This window comes from Aotus nancymaae, unplaced genomic scaffold (genome assembly GCF_030222135.1).
Source record: "Aotus nancymaae isolate 86718 unplaced genomic scaffold, 86718_ANA_hifiasm-v0.15.2.pri h1tg000079l, whole genome shotgun sequence".
Lineage (NCBI taxonomy): Eukaryota > Metazoa > Chordata > Mammalia > Primates > Aotidae > Aotus > Aotus nancymaae.
In genome coordinates this window covers 12,629,145-12,653,837 of record NW_026988494.1, presented here as the reverse complement: position 1 = coordinate 12,653,837, position 24,693 = coordinate 12,629,145, and the positions used below count along the sequence as shown (strand labels likewise).

The following is a 24,693-nucleotide window of genomic DNA, read 5'->3' as shown; positions in this document are numbered from 1 at the left end:
CAGAATGATTGAACTTTCAATTCTTTCCTTTTTATTTTTATTTATTTATTTTTTTTTGAGACAGAGTTTTGCTCTGTCACTCAGGCTAGCATACAGTGCTGTGATTTCGGCTCACTGCAGCCTCTGCCTCCCAGCTTCAAGGGATTCTTCTGCCTCAGCCTCCCTAGTAGCTGGCATTCAGGTGCCCACCACCACGCCTTGCTAATTTTTTGTATTTTTAGTAGAGATCAGGTTTCGCCATGTTGGCCAGGCTGCTCTCAAACTGCTGGCCTCAGGTAATCCCCTGCGCTGGCCTCTCAAAGGGCTGAGATTATAGGCACAAGCCTCCATGCCCCGCCTAAACTTTCAATTCTACCAAGTCTATTTCTCTTTTAAGTAAAATATCCATTGCCTTCTCAACCTAATTTTTTATCTTAACATGTTTAATAAAGCAATAATTCCTATAATACATTTACATAGTCTATAAATTATATATACATATGGTTATGCTGTTTTACTCTACTATTGACAGAAATTTATGTGTAATATGTCTAGTAACTCAAATAAAAACATATAGTGTCATATAATTTAAAACTCTAAACCAAACTCATATATGCTATACCATACAAATATTGAAAGAAAATGAATATGAATTTGGCCTATAGTTTTTTTGCAGTTTTTTGAACTGGAAGATGTTTCATACACTTTTCCTGTTTCTTACATTCAAATATTCAAATGTGTGTGATCCAACACTCCTTTTTAAAGTACTTAGGTTGAATTTTTCCAAGATTGAATAGAATTTTGTGTGTGTGTGTGTGTGTGTGTGTGTGTGTGTGTGTGTGTTCCTGTATGAACCATCATCTTTATGTCATTATCAAGAGAAAGCAGTATTCTTATTGGGTATAAGATAGCTGTTTGCAGACGATCTTTAGTCCATGAACTATACATTAAACAGAATTTGGACATATGACTTGAATAGGATGATTTCAGACATATCACTTGATTAGGATGCTATAATTAATTTAAAATATTTTATATCTTTTACAAGATAAATTTCTGCAGCATAATTACACCTATGGGTAAAAAACTAGACTTACTTCTTTTAAAACTGCGGAAATAAAACTTTCAATATGAGGCTGAAAGAGCTGAGTTGTAATATGAGGCAGAAATGATATTAACTTTAGTAGTTTTATTACAGCTATGTTTAATTTTACAAAGTAAATGTATTATTCAAAATGTAGGAAGTTACTTTTAAAAATCATCTTAGTTTAGTCATACCAGTAAAATCTACCTTTAAAAGAAAATATGTGCATGTATCTATGTGTGTATCTTTGTTCAGTGCTTTACATGTAGCCAGAAGGGATCCAAAACAGCTTTAGCAAACAGCCACATATATATATATAAGATAGATAGATAGATAGATAGATAGATAGATAGATAGATAGATAGACAGACAGATATATCTCCAAATCACAAATTCCAAATCCTGATATTGTGAGTTTTAATATAGCTTATATATGAAAGCACTTGTATATTGACATTGACATAGATGTGGCATACTGCCTAGATGGTGAGGATGGTATTGGAGGAGATTTTCATAGTGTTTCATTATCCACAATGTAAGCTCAAAGAGGGCAAGTATTGTGCTATGTTTTGATCACTGAAATGTCCCCACCTCTAGAACATTATTATATTGTACATAGTGAGTGTGCAATGGGTGTTTATTGGATAAATGAATGCAGATTTGTAAATGATCACCCTACATTAAAATGAGAATGTAGGGATTTGGATTTTACTTGTCTAAGGGAGGTATGACAAAAGCCTAATAAGTGAGTTGTTAAGGCAGTGCTGTTGTCGTTCAGTAAACAATTGTACTGTTAAGTGCTAAATTACTGATAAAAGTCAAGAGGTAACCAGAGTTATACATCCTAAAGGATTTACAAACATCTTATATTGTGTATAATTTCTTGAGAAACCCTTCTATGATTTACAGATTATTTCCACATGAGATTGAAAAATAAGGTACTATAGTATCAATTTTACTTTGCAGATTTTTTTATCTACTCAATAAACACTTTATAAATTCTTTCCTTCAGCAGTGTGCTTAGTAGAGATGTAACTGCATAGACATGGCTGTCATGGTTCCGGCCCCTGGATGTTTCCTTCTGTGACAAAATTAAGTAAAAGAGAAAAATAAAAACAAAAAATCCCAAATAGACACATAAAATTAAATTCTTCTTGATAAGTGCTTTAAACAAACCAAATGGAGAATGGGAATTTGGGGATTGAAAGACTTTGTAGTTATACTGATTAGATGAGACAATTTTGAGGAGGTGGCATTTAAGCTGAGATCTGAAAGTTGCAACTTAAACCTACAAAGGGACTTTTGCCATTGGCATAGCTTCTGGAATATCTGCACAGGTGGGACACGGGGAGAGAAAAAGGAAAAGGGTTATTCCACCATTGATGTACAACAATCAGTAGAGTTGGAAATGCTTGCATCTGATAGTTAATACCCACTTATGAAAATGAGAATATGCCATCAATAATTGTTATGAGTAATTATTATCTCATTTTTTTTACATTGTCTGCCAATGTTTAGGACATTAAATTAACTCTCTAAGATAGAGCAAACAAATTAAATTTTTGTCAATATCCAAACAAATACAATATCATTTTATGTAAGTCTGACTACATTTCTATTTTCTATTTGATTTGTTTATTTTATACATGTTTCCCAGGATAGTCCACTGGTCTTACAGTCTGACAGAAATGTAACAGTGAATGCAAGAAACCACATGGGGCAGTTAACTGGACAGCTGACCGTAGGTGAGTGTTTTGGGGTAAATGTTGCTCCTACTATGCTTGTTCTAACTGAGAAAAGTAGAAGTATGTTATTTCTCTGATATGTAACTCAAGATCCCATTACTTGCACATGATTTGACATGTCATAGGTTAGTTATGTGCCTTCTATTTGGTACTTATTACTCTTGTCAATGTATTATTATGAGATTGAATTACATTTATTTTGCTGGTCATTACTCTTGAATTATGAAATGCACCATTTTTTGTAACAAATATTTTCATAGTTATGTTAATATTATAGTTAATAAACTTAAACATATGAGATGATATATCATTATTAGGTCTATGTATCCCTTTTTTAGGGGGAAATATTTTCTAATAAATAGTATCTGCTTATATAAATGAGAAATTGCATGAACTGAGAATAATAAATATTAACATTTATCAATTACTTCTACATTTGATGTTGAAATTATCTATATTTTAAGATTTATAGCCTTTAGGTTTTGTTAATATAAATTAATGATAAAATATTAGTTTTTTCTCATATCAAATAAATACTTCAATTTAGAGATTTATATAATATCAAAATATAACAAGGCAAATAAGTAATTTGTAATTTAAAGTTTTGATACGTATGTAGATTCTGAATTATTTTTATAATACTGTATTGGTTCTGTGGGGAAATTTCTTAACATTAACATTATGTATCTCTTTATATCTGTCTATCTATACATATATAGAGAGAGAGAGTAAAAGAGAGAGAGAGAGAAAGAGAGAGAAAAGTAAATTACAATTTTGAGGACTAAGGTATTCCTATTATAATGAGAAATTAATCATCATTGAAATGCAAATGTGTATTTCCAATATTTCTATTTAAATTTTGCAAAAATGTTATATTTGAAATGTGAGATTTAGAAACATGAATTTTGATTCTGTGTACTTCATTTGTAGGTGTATGAAATATTTTTATTTTTGTTTTGATGAAAACAAAAGGATAGCATTTTAGCATATAAGAATTTTCTAAACATATAATTTTATTTGTAAAAATTGTTACACTTTACATCATAAAAGTTTATCATTACGTATCTATTAATTGCTACAACTAAATAATATTTTGTGATAATTAGAGATATATCAGTGATAGAGGGATGCTATTAGGAAATGGATTCAAGATTAAATACAAGAAATATGTGTATAGATACAGAACTGATTCAGAAGCAAAGGTCATTCACCTAAATATTCATGCTAATTCACTCCTGTTACGTTGAAACTGCAGAAACTATAAGCCTATACAAACAGGCCTAACCTGGGTAGATTTTCCATATCCTAATTTTATTAAAGTTGAGAACTCTTCAGCCAGATAGAACCTTCTTTTTCTTTCAGTCCTTGATATAAAAAATTCTTAGTAGAAATGTCAGAATGTAAATTAAGTACACAAAGAATATATACCCATGCCCACTGTCAGACGAAATGACTACATAATTCCTGCCTGTAAAGCAAAGTAATCATTTGATTATGTGAAGTGCAGATACTGTTTGCATTTCACTGCATGCTTTCCTGCAGGAAATAAAGAATATAGTATGCTTGTATTTTCAGTTACCCTTCCAAACTGATTTTAATGCTATATTGATATTTGCCAGACAGGAGAAAATAGCAAGAGCAAGAGGGAGAAAGAAAAAAAGTTAAGCTTAATTTTAAATGTGACAAATCATTAAGTTAATGATTATTTTCTGCACAGCCTTATTGTGCAGAAAAATACGTTTATACTTAAAAATTGTTTAATACCCTGGTCCTTTGACTGTATTTTTGATGACTTATGTATTTATACTGGTTTGCACATTTTAATTAACATAGAGAGAACAAAAGAAGACTAGGGCTGTGTGAAGGGAGATAATATATTCATATTTGAAACAAAGCCATAGGGAACTACTTAGTAGTTGGTTGGGTGCCAGCAAAACAGTTAATCTTTTGGATGCTCAGCTTTCTCATCTCTAAAATGGGGATAATGTCACATTTTGAATGCTGTTATAAGAATTAGTGTGATTTCAGTATCTACAAATAGTAGGTAATTATATATTGAATTTATTATTGTGATGATGGTGAGTGTAATTATAGGTATCATTTAATTTAAAAATACAGTGATATTATAGGAGAAATCTCATGATGTTTTTCTATTCAATGTATCTGTGTGATATTAGTTAAGGTTTAATTATGATACTGTTGCAGAGGTATGTTAAAAAACACAACACAGTGTATCCGATGTTCAGAAACTCTTGAATCATGTAAGAATAAATTTACCTTTATGTAGTATTTGAAGACATACTTGAATGAATCAAGCAATGTAGAAAATTAAAATTTATTTCTAAAGACTCTAATTGTAATTGTATAAGAATATATAAGTAGCTGTTCTAACCCTCTTTTTAATTCCTTTTCTTTTTCTTTCAGTTTTTGTTTATGCATACGACCTTGATTATAGTATAGTCATGATACTATTTTGCAATATTTAAAAAAGTACCACACAAACCGAATAATTATGGAAAAGAATTTCAGTTACTCTTCATTTTCTAAGTAAAACAATTCTATGGTGTATCAGTAGAATGCATCAATTTATGTTAGTATAGTCAATTCTGAAAATATAACAGAATTTGAATATTTTTCCAGATTTTATTCTCATTGTACCATTTTTCCTCAAAAATCTATGTGCATAGTTTCAGCAAAGCAAATATCCATTTATCTTGTACCCTGACTTTTTCTTTCTCTGCAAGCCTAGCTTCCTACTAACTCAATTCACAGGGATATGTGTAGTCCAGTGATTAGGCCAACCCTTGTGCTAATTCTAATCCTGACTCACTGGCAGAATTTAAAATCAAATTATGTATAATACAATAAATGCAAAAGAGAAATATTTTATACATACACTGGCTCAAGCATAGTAGAAACTAAATCTAAGTATTTTAAAACTTTAGGTAGAAAAATCAATTTGACAAATATTTTTGTGAATTTATGAAGTTCCAGGCTTTATGAATTTGACCAGATAATATCCAATTTCCCTCATTAAGTCTAGGATTCTAATTTTCTTGACCTTCATAACATTGGAGGAGATTAATGAACTCAAGATTTCTTCCTCCAAATTTCTCTTCTTAGAATAAAGCTGAAAGAGAGGAATGAGATTGTTGTTGAGAAGTGGTTAAAGAAAGTACAACATCCCAAGAGGTCAGACTCCTTGAAGAAAAATCAAGAACTTTCTTAAACAAGTCTCAGAATCATTCTCCAGGTCAAAATTTTCTATTATTTAATCTATAATTACTATGTTTTTGTTAGCAGAACATTATTTTTCTTTTATAGGTGAAAAAAGTATGTGATTTTAGGTGTGTTATATATTCATATATGTTGATAATATGATATTTTTCATGACTTTCTTGCAAAAAAGTAGGTAAAAGATGTAAATTATGCACCATCTTTGTGAAGTTCATAATTATCTCAGGCAACTACTACAATATGTGATATAGAGTAGAAATCTTTTATTTATGGTAGTGTAAATAAAATATTATCATGCAGTTTTGATATAGACTTTGTTTACAACACTGGTAATAGTAATTAATGCTGTAGTAATTTGGCTCACTTAAAATGTAATAATCTTTCTCACAATATCATGAGGATAATTATATTTTATTTTCCAATAACATTGAATTGATATTCAACAGACTATATTTAAACTACTTTTATAAGTAGTTTATGAAGTATAGGTTGATTTCCGTAAAATAATCTCTCCTTTAAAAAGCTTAGCCAACATGGGTTTTATTAAGCTATAGATTGCTTTTTCTTGTATTACAAAATATATTTTATTTTTGATAGAGCAAGGGCTCTATCAAAATATATTTTATATTTGATAAAATATTATATTAGGTTTAACATATATTATTAAATCTAATATAATATTTTCCTTTCTCATATGCCTTATGCCATCAGTCTGTAGCTGAAGGATAAAAATGAAAGGAGGACAAACTCAGAAACTGGAAAAAGATTTATCTTAACTGGTGGAGCTAGCTTTGTTTTTGTTTATTTAGTTAGCGTCCCTCATTCCGATTTAAATATTTTAGTCACAACGACTTTTGAGATACCCATCATGGTTACCTATGGGGTCCTATGTCATAAGCAAGAAGTTCCACAATGCCACATCTATATTATTATCCCAGTAAAACATTAAGGTTAATTGGATATTAAAAAACTGAATGTGATTGTTCTGAAATTTTAGTTTTAGAGTGTGCTTAAAACCACAAACTTATGCTTTAAATAGGATCTCATATTTCATCGTAAGTCTCCCTGTTTAATGCTCAATAAATTTGGAACAATGAATTCAGAATGAATTAATACCTAGGAAAGGCCTGCTGTTATTGTCAGAATCATTTACTTATCTTTGAGATTCTCATTTCTACTTATCAAAACTCAGTGGAATAACCAAATTATATAAAAATCTTAATTACAATCTTTAATTTCTCATTTTCTGCTTTTTCTAAGTAATTCTTGAAAGCTTAAGCCTTACATAAGCCTGACTATGTGTTCATAAGAAAGAATGTCATTTGCAAGCTATTAAACAGAGTGATATTTGTATTTATTATGAGTTTCTCTTTTTCATATTTTATACTTTGAGCAGTTTACATCACTTAACAGTAGAAACTGTTGTAGACAGCTTCTGCAGTAGAGTTGACTCTGGTTTCTTCAGAGGTCTGAGGTGCTTGCTTTCCTTTTCCAAGAAGGTTTATGAAGTCAGCAAGTGGAGATGATGATAAGGTATCAAGATTGGTCATCTGCTTTTCTCAGAATGTGTTAATCAGCTACACACATAAAAAATCAAAATTAAGTATATATATATTGATTATATTAGGCATTAGGAATCATTTATTATTCCTAATAATAATAAATCAATAATTTATTATTATAAAAGTAAATAATTTTTAAAATTTGTTTTTTTTGTATTTTTTGAGTCAATATCTATTAATACCATCCATATTATGAAATAACTTCCCTTTTTAAACTATGTAAGTTTATAAAAAGATGCCACATATATTTAAAGTTTCTATTAGTTAATATTTATTCATAGGTAGGCATCGCTATCTTAATAGAGTGTTTAAACTACAGTGATATTCCCAGTAGTAAAGGTGTAAAAGGAAATGTAACCAAACGATCCCACTATACTTTAAAAGAAAGTGTATGATCTTATGAGAAACAAACACGTTTTTCTCACGTGCTGAACAAAATGTACCTTTTGTTTAATAAAGATAAATCTAGATGATATAATGTGCAGTATTTTTAGCAACTCTACATCAAAAGAAGCATTGAGCCTAGTAATTCTCTGACAAAATGCTTTTTAAAGAATGCTGGCGTCATGGCAAAAAGGCAGTTATGTAAAATAGTTGTGGTTGGGGGACAAAGAAACAGAGCATGTTTATTGGCCTAACTCAATTCAGAAGTAAAATCTAGACTTACCTACAAGGCATAGTGTGTGTATCTTTTAAATACACTTTAAACGATGTGTAATTTGACCTGTGTTTGCCATTAGTCAGTTGAAGTAAGATCTCGAAACGTTTGTGATTGTGGCTGGACCTGTTAATTTCTGATATAACCCGACCTGGTGATGAAATTGATATTGATGAAATTCCTTTTTCCCTAAAACTCTTAACTGGGTCAATGCCCCTCTGTCTACCTCAATAGATCCTCCGACATGCAAGACAGACTCTTTCTCTGTCTCCGTCTCTGTCTCTCTGTTTCTCTGTTTCTCTCTCTCTCTCTCTCTCTCTCTCACACACACACACACACACACACTCTCTTACACACCCATGTAAACTCACCTGCCCAAAGTGTTGATGCAAGGAACGTACTGGGAAGCAAAATTAGGGTCAGGACACCTTTTAGAAAAAGATTTCTGAGTCTACACACATAGGACTGATTAAAACCTTAGCCTTTTAATTCATGCAACATGCTTCAACATAATTTGAGTTTGGATATATTCTTTAAAGTAATTTCCATTTATTTAGCATGATGAAATAAAATCTCGGTAATGTATGCAATTTGTAAAACCACATATGTTTAAGGGAACATTATATTCCTTTACTTTTTTACCAGTACTCTTTCATGTTTCACAAATTTAAGTTATTCCAAAATTGCACCATATGAAACACAGAACATGTTTACTAGAAAGGCAATTTTGGTTATTAAGAGTTGTTATAGTAAATCCCCCAAAAAAGAAAGAAAGAAAACCAGAATGTACATTCAATTAAAATTATTAAATTTTAATGTAGGACTGTATAGATTTTCACTAATAATATTATGAGGACAATTATATGACACACACAATATATCAAAATGTTGTCGGGAGTATTTTCATTTGGAAATCATGATATCTTCAGAAACTATTTTTAGGAAGGACATATACCTCACCAATTAATAGCATGGATTCTGGAGACTACTAAATCCCAGATCTGTCAACTGTCAGCTATGTGACTGTATGTACATTACTCCAGGCATCCGTTTCAGGTTTCTGTGGGCATAAATGAGTATTTGCCTCATATAGTTGATGCAAACATTAAATCCATTAATATGTAATTAAGTACTGGAACACTTTCTGGGTATGTGTTAGTGACTGTGATTTGTTGTTGTTGTTGTTGTTAGCACTGCGTGTGTACTATTCTGTACACATGGCCAAGTATCTGGGCTATACTTGCCTTGTGTATGAAATGAGTTTATTTGACTAGATTGTCTCCATGGCTCCTTCCTGTACCAAGTCTAAAAAATGAAAAACTACTTTTAACCTTGGAAGAAGAGAGTCAGTTGGTGAATCTCCCAATCCTTACATTCCTCAATATTCAATTGTCCTGACAAAATGCCATCTGATTTGGTTTTTTCACATCTTAGCCATACAGCATAGGCACGTATTTTGTGCACAAATTTAAAATGAAGAAGGTAAATGGCACAATTAAATCAACATCCTAGGTATGCTTCTACTTTTTCATCAAGTTTTGGCTTACAAAAAGTTTTTTCTGTGAAATTTAATCCACAAAATAATTTAAATCCAATCAGCTTATTTTTGTTAGTGCTAAGCATAAGCATGTTTTGTTCCTAAATAAATGGAGAAAAAATGTAGATGAGGGGTTTATAATAATATTTAAAGACCCTGAAAATGACATGTAATCTTGCATTAAAGCAATTACAGTGAACACCTGGGAATCGTTTAATTGACTGCAGATGGTATAGGATGTATAAAAAGTAAAAGGTTACAGATTATTCTCAGGTACCAAATTTATGTTTTTTGTCATTGACTCATTTTTTTTTTTTGACTTAGAGAATGTTGTAATAGTCTGGGACAATTTAATAAGAATGAATGTTTGATGTAAACTGAGCTGTTCAAATCTTGGAGTATAGATCAACAAAACACTTAGGTATAATATTGCATATACATTTCAAACCATTAAATATATTGTTGATTTTAGGTTCATTATTAATTAGTTAATTAATTCATATTATTTAATTTAGTGTTAATCAGTTTGGGAAAATCGTGTTGAAGTAGATGCCTATGATATCAGGAGAGGAATGGCACTCTAGAAATTAGAACTCTCAATCTTTGTAACTCGGGTGTAATGAGAATTATGTTTGACGCAAAGACACTAATGTTCATGTTTTGAAAAGTTTTATCAAAGGAGAATTTTTAGCAACTTGAATAATTATCCTAATACTTCAAAGTTTCTCATTTTTGGTGTCCTAAGAACAGAAATGTGGACTAGCTCAAATATTTAATTAAATTCGCAATTATTTGAAGTGCAGAATCAAGAAATACTACAAATTTTTCTTCCTGGAAGACCTAGACTAAAACCTGAAAGAGACAGTTTGGCTGGTCATCTTCAGCTTTTGCTGGCTTGCTCCTTCTCTTTCCAAGTACCCAATGCCCGTGTTTAAAATCAATCATTTCAGTTCTACAAGGCCAGCTCCACTTCACAGTGCTCTGTGTTATGGTCCTAAAGATCATCCTTGCATGGTATTGGCCTCTACTTCTTAAGACCAAGGGTAGCTAATTTGCTAAAATAATTCATGCCTGTATGTCAATGGATACTATGGCTTTGAAATTTTTCCTTTTCCAGAGTAATTATATATATATATTTCAACATACTGTTTTTGGTAATAATATCTTTAGTTGTTAAAGTAATTCTAGTCTTGAGGGTACAGAAATGAGGATGATAGGATAAAGTGAGAAAGTGTGTCTCTTTTAAGATATATTATAAAGGTGTCCTCCTCCTTTATTTTAGCACTACCTAGGCCAGTTCTTCTCCTTATATATTAATAAAAAAGAAAATATTAGCCTATTTCGATAAATATAATACACAGACTAATTATTTCTTAAGTGCACAATACTGAGGGAATCACTAAACAGATAAATATTTTATTAATTTGGTAATCATATGTTTATTCAAAATATGAGTATACTTAAAGTGTTTGAATTTTAATATTTAAATAATTATAATAAAATAGAAATTATATATTACAAGACCGGTTAAAGGATAAAAGTAGAATAAGTTAAACCAAGTAGCAAGAGTGCTTTTTAATTTTCTCTTTTAGATATTTAATTAGATATGATTACATAACTTATCTGAAATTAATGAGTCTATAGCTTATACACTTAACCAAGCTTTGTTTTTAATGAGGATCCCTTTGTGGGACCTCACAATTGCAGGTGCATTGGAGTTCCATATATAATTGACTTATGGAACATGCAATTTTGTGTTGGTCTTAATAAGAATCGTGTCTTTGGAAATTTGGTTAATGGGGCATAATATTCACAAATGTAAGGTTATGGGACTAATTATCTGAAAACATCTGGAGGCAGGAAGCTAAATAAAACTTAGGAGTCCATGTGTACACAGAAGATCATTCACTTTAGTAGTAGGGTTCCTAAATGAGGTGGCACCTAAGCCCAGATGATTATATAACAATACTAATTGCCTGGTCATGGGGTGGAGAGAAGGAGAATCTAGAGGGAAACCATTATTTATGATGATCTATGTCTATTAACTACGGTAGCTTTTTTCTTCTAACTTTCGCTTTGGATTTTGTGTCTATGCTTGTATTTAGTTTTGGAAAAATTCCAAGTCAGATAATGCATACACCAGAAAAGTAAACCATGGTGGGAATAGAAAATTGAGCAAAGGAAGAGGAGAAACTGAACCACAGCAATTCTTCTGTTTCCAAGTATTTATTAGATTCCTGACAATATATACCTCATAATGAGAAAACAGTATTTCCCAAATCTCTTCAGATTTCTTAAGACTGTTATGAATCCTTTAATCAGCATTCTTTGGTTAAACTATTTTAATCATTTCTGAATTCATTTGCAACCTGTTTTTCAATATTATATCTAGATATTTTGTCATATATTTGCCTGAAGTTAGGAATTTTTAATACTATCTGATCCTTTATGTTTTGATCTGATAATCCTATGGAAAAAAAGAAAAATCTGCTAATTTTATCATGGCCGATTTTGGTCCTGAGGTCACATGTTGCCTGTTTTGTTTTCAACACACTCACAAACCCATTAGTCTACTGTATAACTAATATCTTTCCCTCCTCTACCCCTCCCAAAGGGATTAGAGTATGTTAATAACTCATTAATTTTGGAGCTCATCTTTTCTCCTGTCATAGGTAGAAAAAGGAAAATTGTTTCCAATCATACATTGTTGTTGCCATACTTTACCTTTCTATAAAGGTTACTGAATGTAATTCAAAGATCAGCCTGCCACTCCAGGAAGACATGCATTGCAGACTAGGAAAATGTGCTTTATTTTCTCATATCCTTTCCAGAGGTCCTTATGATTCTATCTCCTTATTCTTCTCAGCTGTGGGCTCATTGCTCACCTAACCCATGAGCTGCTAACTGAATCAATAAATCAGCTACCTAAATCACACTAAAGTTTTATACGTAAATATATTTTGGGAAGAAAGTCGTCAATATTACACGTTAAGAATTGACCATACATATTTTCACATTACAGGCTTTCAGAAATCATAAGTCATAATAATTACAGTGACTAAAATAAAAAATACAGACAATACCAAGGGTTAGAATGAATACAAACCTACTGGAACTTTTATACTTCTGCTAGGAGCGCAAAACATTATAACCATTGTAAAAAAAAAAAAGAATTTGGCTGTTCCTACCAAGTTAAACGTGCAACTACCATATGGTCCAACAATCTCACTCCTAGGTGATTGCCCAAGTTAAACAAAAAACATGTTTACAAAGTAAAACTTATATAGATATTTACAGCAGCTCTATTCACAATTGCCAAAAACCAGAGTCAACTCAAATATCCTTCAGCAAGAGAATGGATAAACACACTGTGGTATATTAACAGAGCGGAATGGTATTCAACAACTTTTTAAAAAAGCTATCGACATTATGTTAGGTAAAATAAATCAGTCTGGCAGTTTATCTACTATATGATGGTCTTTATATGACATCTTAAAAGGACAAAACTATGGTGAAAACAGATTCATGCATAATTCACAGGGATGGCATGGGGGGGAGGTTACGTACAAAGAGGTAGCACAAGACAGTTTTTTTTTTTTAAACGGAGTTTCACTCTTGTTACCCAGGCTGGAGTGCAATGGCACGATCTCGGCTCACTGCAACCTCCGCCTCCTGGGTTCAGGCAATTCTCCTGCCTTAGCCTCCTGAGTAGCTTGGATTATAGGCACGCACCACCGTGCCCAGCTAATTTTTTGTATTTTTAGTAGAGACAGGGTTTCACCATGTTGACCAGGATGCTCTCGATCTCTTGACCTCGTGATCCACCCGCCTCGGCCTCCCAAAGTGCTGGGATTACAGGACAAGAGAGTTTTTTGATGGTGATGAATCTGTCCTATATTTTGACTGTAGTAATGATTACACAGCAATCTGCGTGTGTTAGGATTCATAGATGTATACACCAAAATTGGCTGTCTATTAAATTGAAATATAAAACAAAAATTAATAAGAAATATTTTTCAGTTCTTTCCAAATTTACATGATGTCAATCTTTCTTATATATAACTTAACATCCTGAACACTAATACGTTCTTCATGCAACCTATTTAAAAAATAACAGCACTTGAGGTCCAGCGGGGAATTTATCCTGATGCCTTGGTTTTTATAATCCCACTGGACACATGGTATCCCCCAAATAAGTACAGAATATGTGATTAGAATATCTTGAACATTTTCCCCAAGGCTTACTTTTTTTAGATCTTGGTTTTCATGAGGTAATTTTCAAAAATTTGTCATTGCTTTATTATTGCTCTTTTTTCTGTTTGTTCTTTATTTCACATTTCCAAAATATGGAGGCATTCATAATCTTCCTATTCAGGAACACTGAGTATCTTAGAATAATGCCCACATTTCTTTCACTGGTGATTTTTGGTTCATTTGTGATTATGTTATCTCCAAATATTAAATTAAAGGGGTTTCTTGTTCTTGAACCATCATCCTTTTTAAAATATGCCTTATTATTGCATAGATCTTGTCAAAGAACTTGTGGAAACTTTTGACAAAGTTTATAGTATGTGTATAACTTTCTTTCTTTCTGAGGTATCATAAAATGTATAACAAATGCTCATTGGTTGCATAGATTAACATTATTGAAATAACTCAATCCTTCTTATAGAGTTAAAGCAACATTAGACTAGTCTCATTTCATTTTCACTCTTAAGACTGCTACAATTATTTGCAAATAATTTCCGGTTGAGATATCCATCATTGCTGTTCGCTCCATCTGTTTTTATGTCACCTATATCTGTTATTTGACTAAGTTGTGTGATGTGCTCATTGCATATACCATGAACATTTATTATATATCTTCCTTTATCATATCACATATATGTGGACAACACCCAAATCTATCCCTCTGACTTTTTCTCTCTTTTTCTTCTAACGTAAAACCCAATGAACTAATTATTATTATTTTTTTGTGGATCTACCTACACCTGACTATCATGTTGATTTCTAATTCAACATTAATCTACCACTGAGAATTTTTTTTTAATTTTTTTAGGGGCTATGCTAATCTTCTCTGTATCATTCCAATTTTTTTTTAGTATATGTGCTGCCAAAGCGAGCACTACTACTCAGTATTTTTGAGACACTAACTTGTCATTTATATCAGCCTCAATTTTTAGTATTAAAAGATAGTGGTACCTAAGTTTATTTTCAACACTAATATTTCATATTTGTAGAGAGTTTTTTTAAGCTTAACGAAACTAATTAGCTTCCCTTCAAAACCCATCTTTTCTTTTTTTTAATCGAACACATAAACAGCAGATCATTTAGAATAGCCCATAACTTTTTTGAGTACAACATTAAATAGGTCACCTCTGCTATGAGTAACCTTCTTAAAGCACAGTGAAAATAGAAACTATCTATCATCTTCATTTGTTAAAATCACATGATCACATTGGTAAGTGGAAAGAGATGAATGCAAATAATGTAAAAGTATTGCAAACTACATATGCTCCATTGAATAAACTTACGATTCTTAGGAATAAGTAGCACTAAAAGAGAATGCATTTAGAATGTAAAAAAGAAGATAAGCAGTAAGGCTGATTTAGTGTCAAACAGAAGTTCACAGGGTCACTGGCTAAGTGTAGAAAATGATGAACACCAAATGTGCCTTTGCAAAAAAGCCAAAGGAATTTCTTTTTGTAGAGAATATTTAGTGGCTTGAGGAAAATGTTAGTAGAATCACAGTATAAATAACAAGAGCAAGTAGTTTTGAAATGCAATTTGATGTGTTTCCAAGAAAGAATATTAGGTGGTGTTGCAAAAACTTTAATGATCACTGTGATCTTAAATGGGCTTTCTGGCCTTGTTCCATTCTCTACTTCACTATGCCTCTTTCTCCCTGGCCATTTTATAATTTTTATGGTGACATAATAAAAGCTTTTCTGTGTCAGACCTTCCATAGATATGAAATTATTGTTTTTCTGTCTTTCTGCATAGCCAAAATGATCAAGTAATAAAGTAAGAAATATTTTAGCATAATGAGCTTTCACATAGGGAAATATTTCAAGATTCACAAATTTACATAATATACACTAAACGATGACCCTGAGTTTTAGCATAAACCCATGGAAACACAACATAAAGGTTAAAGGATTTTCCAACTCACTGCCCCGGCATCCCTTTCACCTTCAGTGCTACAGCAGTTCCTTCTGTGTCTGCCCGCAATTCACACCTACCATACTCCCTCGTGCTAATCTTATCTGCTGACAAGGAGACTACCGAACCTTATTGTAATGTCACTATTGGTACTTTTTTGTCCTTGGTATTTCTATCCTCTATTAAATAAATTTCTGAATATACTAGTGTAACAATTAATTCTCTCCTTTGTCAGGAAAAATAGTTTGCATATGAAAGACCTGGCTTCAAGTTCAGTCCATATTGCATCATTTTTAAATGCAAGTACAACATGTTTACACATTACTTGTTTTGAAAAGTAGTTAAGGGTGGCAGAACAGTGTCAAAGATGTGCTTTATTATGTACATTAGAAATAAACTGATGAATAGGTACAAGTTGAAGGTGTCCAGTTGACCTCTCTGTCTCAGTTTCTTAAACGTAAAGTGAACATATTAATAATGTCTATCTACTGGAGTTGTGTTGATGATTAAGTGAGTTGCTATAAGTGAAATTCTTTGCACATATTAAGTACTAGAAAAGTGCTAGCTGCTGTCATTATTAATAGTCGTAGTATTCATTTCCTAGTGGGAGAAAAAGCAGAAGGTAGTTTTTACTCAGAGTGACTCTACTTTATATTGGATGCTATAAATGATTATCCCAGGTAACATTTAATTCTAGCGTCTTTAGTTTGTTAAGGGTTATCACTTGATTTATCAGCATAGGCAGGTGGTTCCAAGGGTCATGACATTCATGAGACTGCTGCTGGGTGCTAAGCACAATTAAATTACCTATAGCATCTGTCCCTTTAACAATTAACTGACAGGACACTAAGGTTTTATATTTATTCCCTGTTAGTTTTCTGACATTCCAACAGCTCATTAATTCTGGTAAAAATATATTAGTCTAGATGTGACAGTTTTAGATGAATATAAAAATGAGTAATAAATTGAATGCCTTCTATTATTTGAATTACTTTACATCAATATTCATTAAAAATAGACATTGACAAATAATCTGAATTCTATAAGGTATATCTTTATTAAAGTGATCTGTTCCAAAATTAAACTTACAAATGTAAAGCAAATCAAATGAAAATGCTAGTGATAATGAAAAGTTTACAAAGTATTCTCATTTAAATAAAAAAATGGGAAAATTTTAATAGTGTACACCAATTATCACAAGAACAATAATTTGTGTGGAATTAGTATAGGTATAGAAAATCAAGATAACACAATAATGAAAAAATGTACAAAGAAGCCATATATCTGTGATAATTCAATGTAAGACCAAGATGTCCTTTAAAAGCACTGAGACAGGCTGGGCACAGTGGCTCATGCCTGTAATCTCAGCACTTTGGGAGGCTGAGGCAAGGCGGATCAAGAGGTCAGGAGTTCGAGACCAGCCTGACCAACATGGTGAAACCGTGTTTCTACTAAAAAAAGAAAAATTAGCCAGGCATGGTGGTGCATGCCTGTAATCCCAGCTACTCAGGAGGCTGAGGCAGGAGAATCACTTTAACACAGGAAGCAGAGATTGCAGTGAACCCAGATCGTGCCATTGCACTCCAGCCTGTGTGACAAGAGTGGTCTCAAAAACTAAAAAACATGACTGTGACTGAGAGGGGGAATTAGTTATTAAATAAATGAGATAGATAAAATTGGTTAATAGTTTAGAACCAAACATTAAGTCTCTTCATCTTTAAGCAACGAAACAGTAAATTGTCCATGACATAAAGGTTTCATTTTTAAATTCAAAACAATAAATAATGAAAAAGTCTATTAGAATAATGTTCTGATCTTTGTGAGGGAACATCTTCTAGATGAATGAAAGTTAAGATTATTCTGAAGGTCAATACTCCCTAAAACAAAACTGAAGTAATGTAAATAACAACTAAGGTACCATCTCATTGGAGCCTATAGATGAAGGGGGAATGGAGGCAGCAAACCACCTTGTTATGTATGTACCTATGCAACAACCCTGCATAATCTGCACATGTACCCCAGAACCTAAAGTACAATTAAAAAAGAAGAAGAAAAAAAAAGAAGGCTTATAGTCAGTGGCAATAGCCCTCTCAGTTTGTTGAGGGACTCCTGCTTTTGGCATATGTTTTCCACAATCTCTCCTGGGTTTGAGGCTGCACTTCCACTTTTTTTTTTTCTTTGAGATGGAGTCTTCCTCTGTAGCCAGGCTGAAGTGCAGTGGCACCATCTCGGCTCACTAGAAGCTCTGCCTCCCAGGTTCAAACCATTCTCCTGCCTCAGCCTCCTGAGTAGCTGGGATTACAGGTGTGCATCATCACACCCAGCTAATTTATTATTTTTTTGGTAGAGACAGGGTTTCACCATGTTGGCCAGGCTGGTCTCAAAATTCTGACCTCAAGTGATCCACCTGCCTCGGCCTCCCAATGTGCTAGAATTACAGGTGTGAGCCCACCACGCTCAATCCCACTTCTTTGAATCTAAACCATAACTCACTGTGGAATTATAGCTACACAATCGTAATGGTGATTCAATCAATCGATGTATATAAAGCAGGTTTCCTATTATGTAGAAACTGCAGTATATAAGTTACTACTGCTAGTATTTTTATTTCAGCGGATTTATTCAGTATTATTTTGACTTAAGGAATATTTATGGGTGCCACCATATGTCAGGCACTGTGGTAGGAATGGATACACAACACTGAGCAAAGACGATTGCTTCTCCTGAAAATTATAGGTGTCAACCATTCAATTATAAACCATATGTGTAAATTTACATTTAAAATTTATGTGTAAGTCCAAAGGAAGCTTTTAATAACTCATAGATTGTCTTTCAACATATGGTTTCCCTGTTCAAAGCTACTATTTTTCTAGAAGTAGACCAAATCTCCCTCCCCTGGTTTTACCCACACATATATGCTCACACAATGACATACACACATCAGACATTGCTTATAGAATTTTATCTACATTTTGAGTCTGTAGGAGAGGTTTATATTTCCATTTATTGACATTTATTTTCTTTAAGGCTCCTAGCCTCTCTATTTCATGGGTTACCTCTCCTTGGGCTTCTTCATGGAATTCCATTTTCTTTTCTATATTAGGTGCACCAAGTAAATCCTTTACTGAATCTCTAAGTTTAAGTCCTAAGACTTAGGAATGTGTTATCTTAATAATTACATGGTTACTTACAACATCTACAACTTAAGATAACAAACAAATTTTCAAATGTTGTTTCCTTTTTTGCTTCCCACAACTTTAAATGGTAAAAGTGGCTACAATCTTTTTTTAAAAGTTTTATTATGGTAGAACACACACACAGTCTATCATTGATGGGCATTTGTGTATCCATGACAGACTGTATGTGTTCTAACACAATGAAATATTTTTTAAGATTGTAGCCATGGAATACTATGCAGCCATAAAAAAGGATGAGTTCATGTCCTTTGCAGAGACATGGATGAAGCTGGAAACCATCATTCTCAGCAAACTGACACAAGAACAGAAAACCAGAACACCATATTTTCTCACTCATAAGTGGGTGTTGAACAATGAGAACACATGGACACAGGGAGGGGAACATCACACAGCTGGGCCTGTTGGGGGTGGGGGAGCTAGGGGAAGGATAGCAGGGGGTGGGGGGATTAGGGAGGGATAACATTAGGAGAAATACCTAATGTAGATGACGTGGGATGGATGCAGCAAACCATCATAGCATGTGTGTACCTATGTAACAATCCTGCTGATCTGCACATGCACCCCAGAACTTAAAGAATAATAAAAAAAAGAACACATACATAGAAAAGTAAACAAATCTCAAAAGCATGCCCTGAGGGATTTTTACAAAGTGAAGGCAGCTATGCGACTAAGATCAAGGTCAAGATATAGAACAGCATCCCTGAAGCTCAGAACTCTACTGCTTTCCCTCAGTTACTACTCTCAAACCTAACCCCTCATTTGATTTTTGAAGCATATATAAATAAATTCACAAATTATACATTATTTTGCATCTGGCTTTTTTCTCTTAATATTATGTCTCTGATACTCTACGATAATTTTGCATTGTTCTTCATTACCACTGTGCGTGGTATTTCCTTTCATAAATATACTACAATTTATCTGTCCATTCTACTCCTATTGAAGTTTTCAGTTCAGTTCAGTTGGAGCTGTAATAGTGTCACAAAAAGTCATTCTTACGCCTGTCTTTTGGTGTACATGTATATGCATCGTTTTGATATATCACTAGGAATACAAGCACCGATCTGTTAGATTGATGCAAAAGTAATTGCATTTTTGGACTGTGACTTTTAAGTCATTATAACTAGGCTCAAACACATCTTTATTAATCAAAGTGAGAACAATTACAATCAACAGATTATTGTCAATGAGAAATATGTTTGTTTATTCCTGTGACATGAAAATGTGTGCTTTGAGATTCTAGGAACTCTTGGAAAGCATTTTCTGCATCCTGCTGTTTGCAGAAGTGTTTTTCCTGCAAAAACTCGTCTAGGTGCTTGAAGAAGTGGCAGTCAGTCAGCAAGAGGTTGGGGGGAATATGGTGGATGAGGCAAAACTTTATAGCCCAATTCATTCAACTCTTGAAGCAGTGGTTGTCCAATGTGCAGTCAGATGCCGTCTGGAGAAGACCTGGACCCTTTCTGTTGACTAATGCCAGCTGCAGGTGTTGCAGTTTTTCTTGCATCTCATCGATTTGCTGAGCATACTTCTCAGATGTAGTAGTTTCACTGGGATTCAGAAAGCCGTAGCAGCTCCAACAGGCAGCAGATCACCAAATATTGTCCATCATGGTTTTATTTTTTTGGTGCGAGTTTGGCTTTGAGAAGTGCTTTGCCACTTCTTCTCAGTCCATCCACTGAGCTGGTCGTCACTGATGAAATCCACTTTTCATCACACGTTACAATCCAGTTGAGCAGTAGTTCATTGTTGCTGTGTAGAATAAGAGGACACTTCAAAGTGACACTTTTAAAAAAAAAATTTTTGCTCAGCTTATGAGGCATCCACTTATCAAGCTTTGTTACCTCTCCAATTTGCTTCAAATGTCAAATAACCATAGAATGGTCAACATTGAGTCTTTCAGCAACTTCTCATGTAGTTGTAAGAGAATCAGCTTCGAAGAGTGCACTCAGTTGGTGGTTCTCAAATTCTGATGACTGGCCACCAAGGTCCTCATCGTCAAGGCTCTCATTGCCTTTCCAAAATTTTTGAACCACCACTGCACTGAATGTTTATTAGCAGTTCCTGGACCAAATGCGTTGTTGATGTTGTGAGTTGTTTCTGCTGCTTTATGACCCATTTTGAACTCAAATAGGAAAATGGCACAAATTTGCTTTTTGTCTAAAATCATTTCCATAGTTAATAAAGAGCAGGTAACAAGTCATTAGCAAGAAAAAATAAATTGATAAATGCACATTTAAATGATATATAACGTAAACACACTTAAGAATGCATTCCAATATCAAACAGAAAATTTCAACAATGCAAATCATGATTACTTTTATATCAACCTAATATTAAGCAATTTTGCAGAAACTTTCATCTTTACAACATTGAGTTTTCTAATCTGGGAACAGATAAAATCCTCTCTAATTGTTTAGGTCAGTTTTTTTTTTCCTTTCATCAATGATTTGATATTTTCTGAGAAAGAATATGAACATCTTTCACTAATTTTCTTCCTAGAGTTTTCCTTAATGATTTATGTTCTTGCAACTGATATGCCTTTTAAAATTTCATTTACCAATTGTTGCTAATATAGGAAACTGCAAAACAGTGATATTGGCTTTGTGTTAGAAATACACATAAATTTTAATAGTTTGTATATTTTCTCTACTTTCTATGAACAAAGTTATGTCATCTGAAAGAAATAATTTTATTTATTTGTATTTCTCACTCTTTTAAATTATTTACCTTATTACATTGGCTAGAGTGACCAGTTCAAAGTTAACTAGAGTGGTCAAGTAGATATCTGTTCTTGTTCCTAATGTCAGGGAAAAATGTTCAATATTTTACCCTTTGATAAAATGTTTTCTGTGTATTTCTTGCAGACTTCTCTATTACCAGATTGAGAACACTTCCTTCTTTTCCTATTTTTCACTTAAGAAAAATCTTTAATTGATTTTAAATGTTCTGAAATTATTTTGCTTCATCTCTTGAAATCATAATATGCTCTTTTTTTGTTTATGAGGTGAACTACATTAGCTTTTATTCTGAAATAATTATTGATTCACAGGAAATGCCATAGAAGTGTACAAAGAGGTTCCCTACACCTTTCACCCTAACTCTTACAACGTCATCTCTTATGTAACTATACCATGCAATATCAAAGCCAAGAGATTGACAATAGGTGTTAATTTCTTCAGATTTAACCAGTTATACATGTATCCATTTGTGTGTGTGTGTACATGTGCAAGTGCGTATCTATAGAGTTTTATACACTTTCACCAATATATGTGGCTTGGGGTCACTACCAATACATCAAGATACATAACTGTTCTACCACAGTTTCTCTTGTGCCACATTTTTCTGCTCCTACCCCCAGATTTTCTTGCCTTATTTTACTAACTAGAATTTAGGACTAAAATGACTAAGAGTAGTATAATGTAAGATGCTTTTCTTGTTATGGTCTTAGGAAATAAAATGTGGTCTTTCACCATTCTGATGACAGGTGTAGTTTTTGTATTTGTTTGTTTGTTTGATTGTTTTTAAGATGAAGAAGTTTCTCCTATTTCCAGTTTGCTGAGAGATTTTATCACAAATGGATGTTGGACATCCTTTAAGTATTTTTCTGCATCCATTAATATGATTATATAATTTGTTTTTGTTAATTAATTTTTGAAAATTGAACCATCTGGCATACCTAGAATAAATCCCGCAAAGTCATGGAGCAAAATTCTTTTGATATGTTATTAGACTTTGTTTGCTAATATGTTGGTGAAAACTTTTTGGATCTAAGTTCATGAGAGATATTGGACCCAGGAAGTTTGTTTGTGGCTTGTTTGTTTTGTTTTGTTTTCACTGACTTTGTCTAGATTTGTTATCAGGGTAACACTGACCTCATAAGACAAATTAGAAAGTGCCTTCTCCTCTTCTGTGATTCCAAGGTGGTATAATACCATCTAGGCCAAGGTATTTTCTTTTCAGGATATTATTCACCATACACTTTTATTGAAGGTTATGGGTCTATTTTGTTTCTTTATTTTATCTTGTTTTACTTTTGGTAGTATGTAGTTTTTTGAGTTATTTTATTTTTTATATGTACAAATTTATGAGCATACATATATTTATGATAATATCTTAGTATTCTAAAGACTAAACTACCTATAGTAATATGCTCTTTCGTTTCTGATATTGGTGATTTGTGGGACTTCTCTCATTTTTGTCTTTGTAAATCTTTTTTTTTTTTTTTTTGAGATGGAGTTTCACTCTTGTTACCCAGGCTGGAGTGCAATGGCGCGATCTCGGCTCACCGCAACCTCCGCCTCCTGGGTTCAGGCAATTCTCCTGCCTCAGCCTCCTGAGTAGCTGGGATTACAGGCACGCGCCACCATGCCCAGCTATTTTTTTGTATTTTTAGTAGAGACGGGGTTTCACCGTGTTTGACCAGTATGGTCTCGATCTCTTGACCTCGTGATCTACCCGCCTTGGCCTCCCAAAGTGCTGGGATTATAGGCATGAGGCACCGCGCCCGGTCGTCTTTGGAAATCTTGAACAATTTAAAATTTTTTCAAACAATAAGCTTTTGCTTTTATTGATTTTTCTCTATTTTTTTCTGCCTTAAGTTTCATTGACTTCTTTTTTTTTCTGCTTTTGGGGGGTTTCGTTTACCTTCTTTTCTACTTTTTAGAAGTAGAAACTATTCATTTGAGTACTTTCTTCTTTGCTACAGCAAGTGTGTGATGCTGTAAGTTTCTCTGGTATCACAGCTTTCGTGCTGTTGTGATATCTTCATTTTTATTTCTTAGATTTTTAAATATACATGTATATTTAATTTTTGAGACTTCTTCATCCTGTAGATAGTTTAGAAATATATTGTTTAGTTTTCAAGCGTTTGGAAATTTCCCTCCTTTCTAATATGGATTTCTAGTTTGATTCAGTATAGACAAGAAACATATTTTGTGTATTTAAAGTATTTACCCTTGTTTAGGTTTATGTTAGGACCAGGAAGTGCCCTATATGATGAAGGTTCCATGGACACTTGAAAATAATGTGTCTGAATTTTGTTCTGTGAAGTGCTCTCTGGGTGCCAATGAGGTCCCAATGTCTGATAATATTCTTCAGTATTTCATATTTTGCAAATTTTCTGTCCCGTAATTATCTTAATTCTGCAAATGTGGTATTGAAACATCCAGCTATAATTTGTGGATTTATCCATTTTTCCCTCAACTTTATCATTTTTGCTTCATATACTGTGAATATTTGTTGTTCGGTGCATACCCGCTTATAATTTCTATGTCTTCTTAGTGGATTTCTAAAATAATTATATAATGTTATTTTATGTCCAAGTAATATTCTTTGCTCTATAATATTATCTAATACTCATATAGATATTCCTGCTTTTTTAATGAAAAATTACTGTTAGTATGGTACACGTTTTGCATACTTTCAATATATCTATATTGTTATGTTTAAAAATATTTTCTTATAGACAACATAGCTCAGCAATTTTTAAATCCATTCTGTTAACCTCTATTTATAAATACACTTTTAAGTGTA

At 32.8% G+C, this 24,693-nt stretch overlaps 1 protein-coding gene and 1 non-coding gene across 2 annotated transcripts in view; one reads left to right on the top strand and one right to left on the bottom strand.

The window, feature by feature from the left end:
• The window catches only part of SGCZ (sarcoglycan zeta), a 1,161,665-nt gene that overhangs the window by 1,011,924 nt on the left and 125,048 nt on the right, over positions 1-24,693 (top strand). Inside the window, exon 4 of the mRNA XM_064368680.1 lies at positions 2,721-2,808. Coding sequence (XP_064224750.1) covers positions 2,721-2,808 — 88 coding nt within the window. The remainder of the gene's footprint in view (positions 1-2,720; positions 2,809-24,693) is intronic.
• On the bottom strand, positions 14,818-14,928 carry LOC135271511 (U6 spliceosomal RNA). Its single transcript, XR_010339671.1, has one exon. It is a non-coding gene; the product is annotated as a U6 spliceosomal RNA (small nuclear RNA).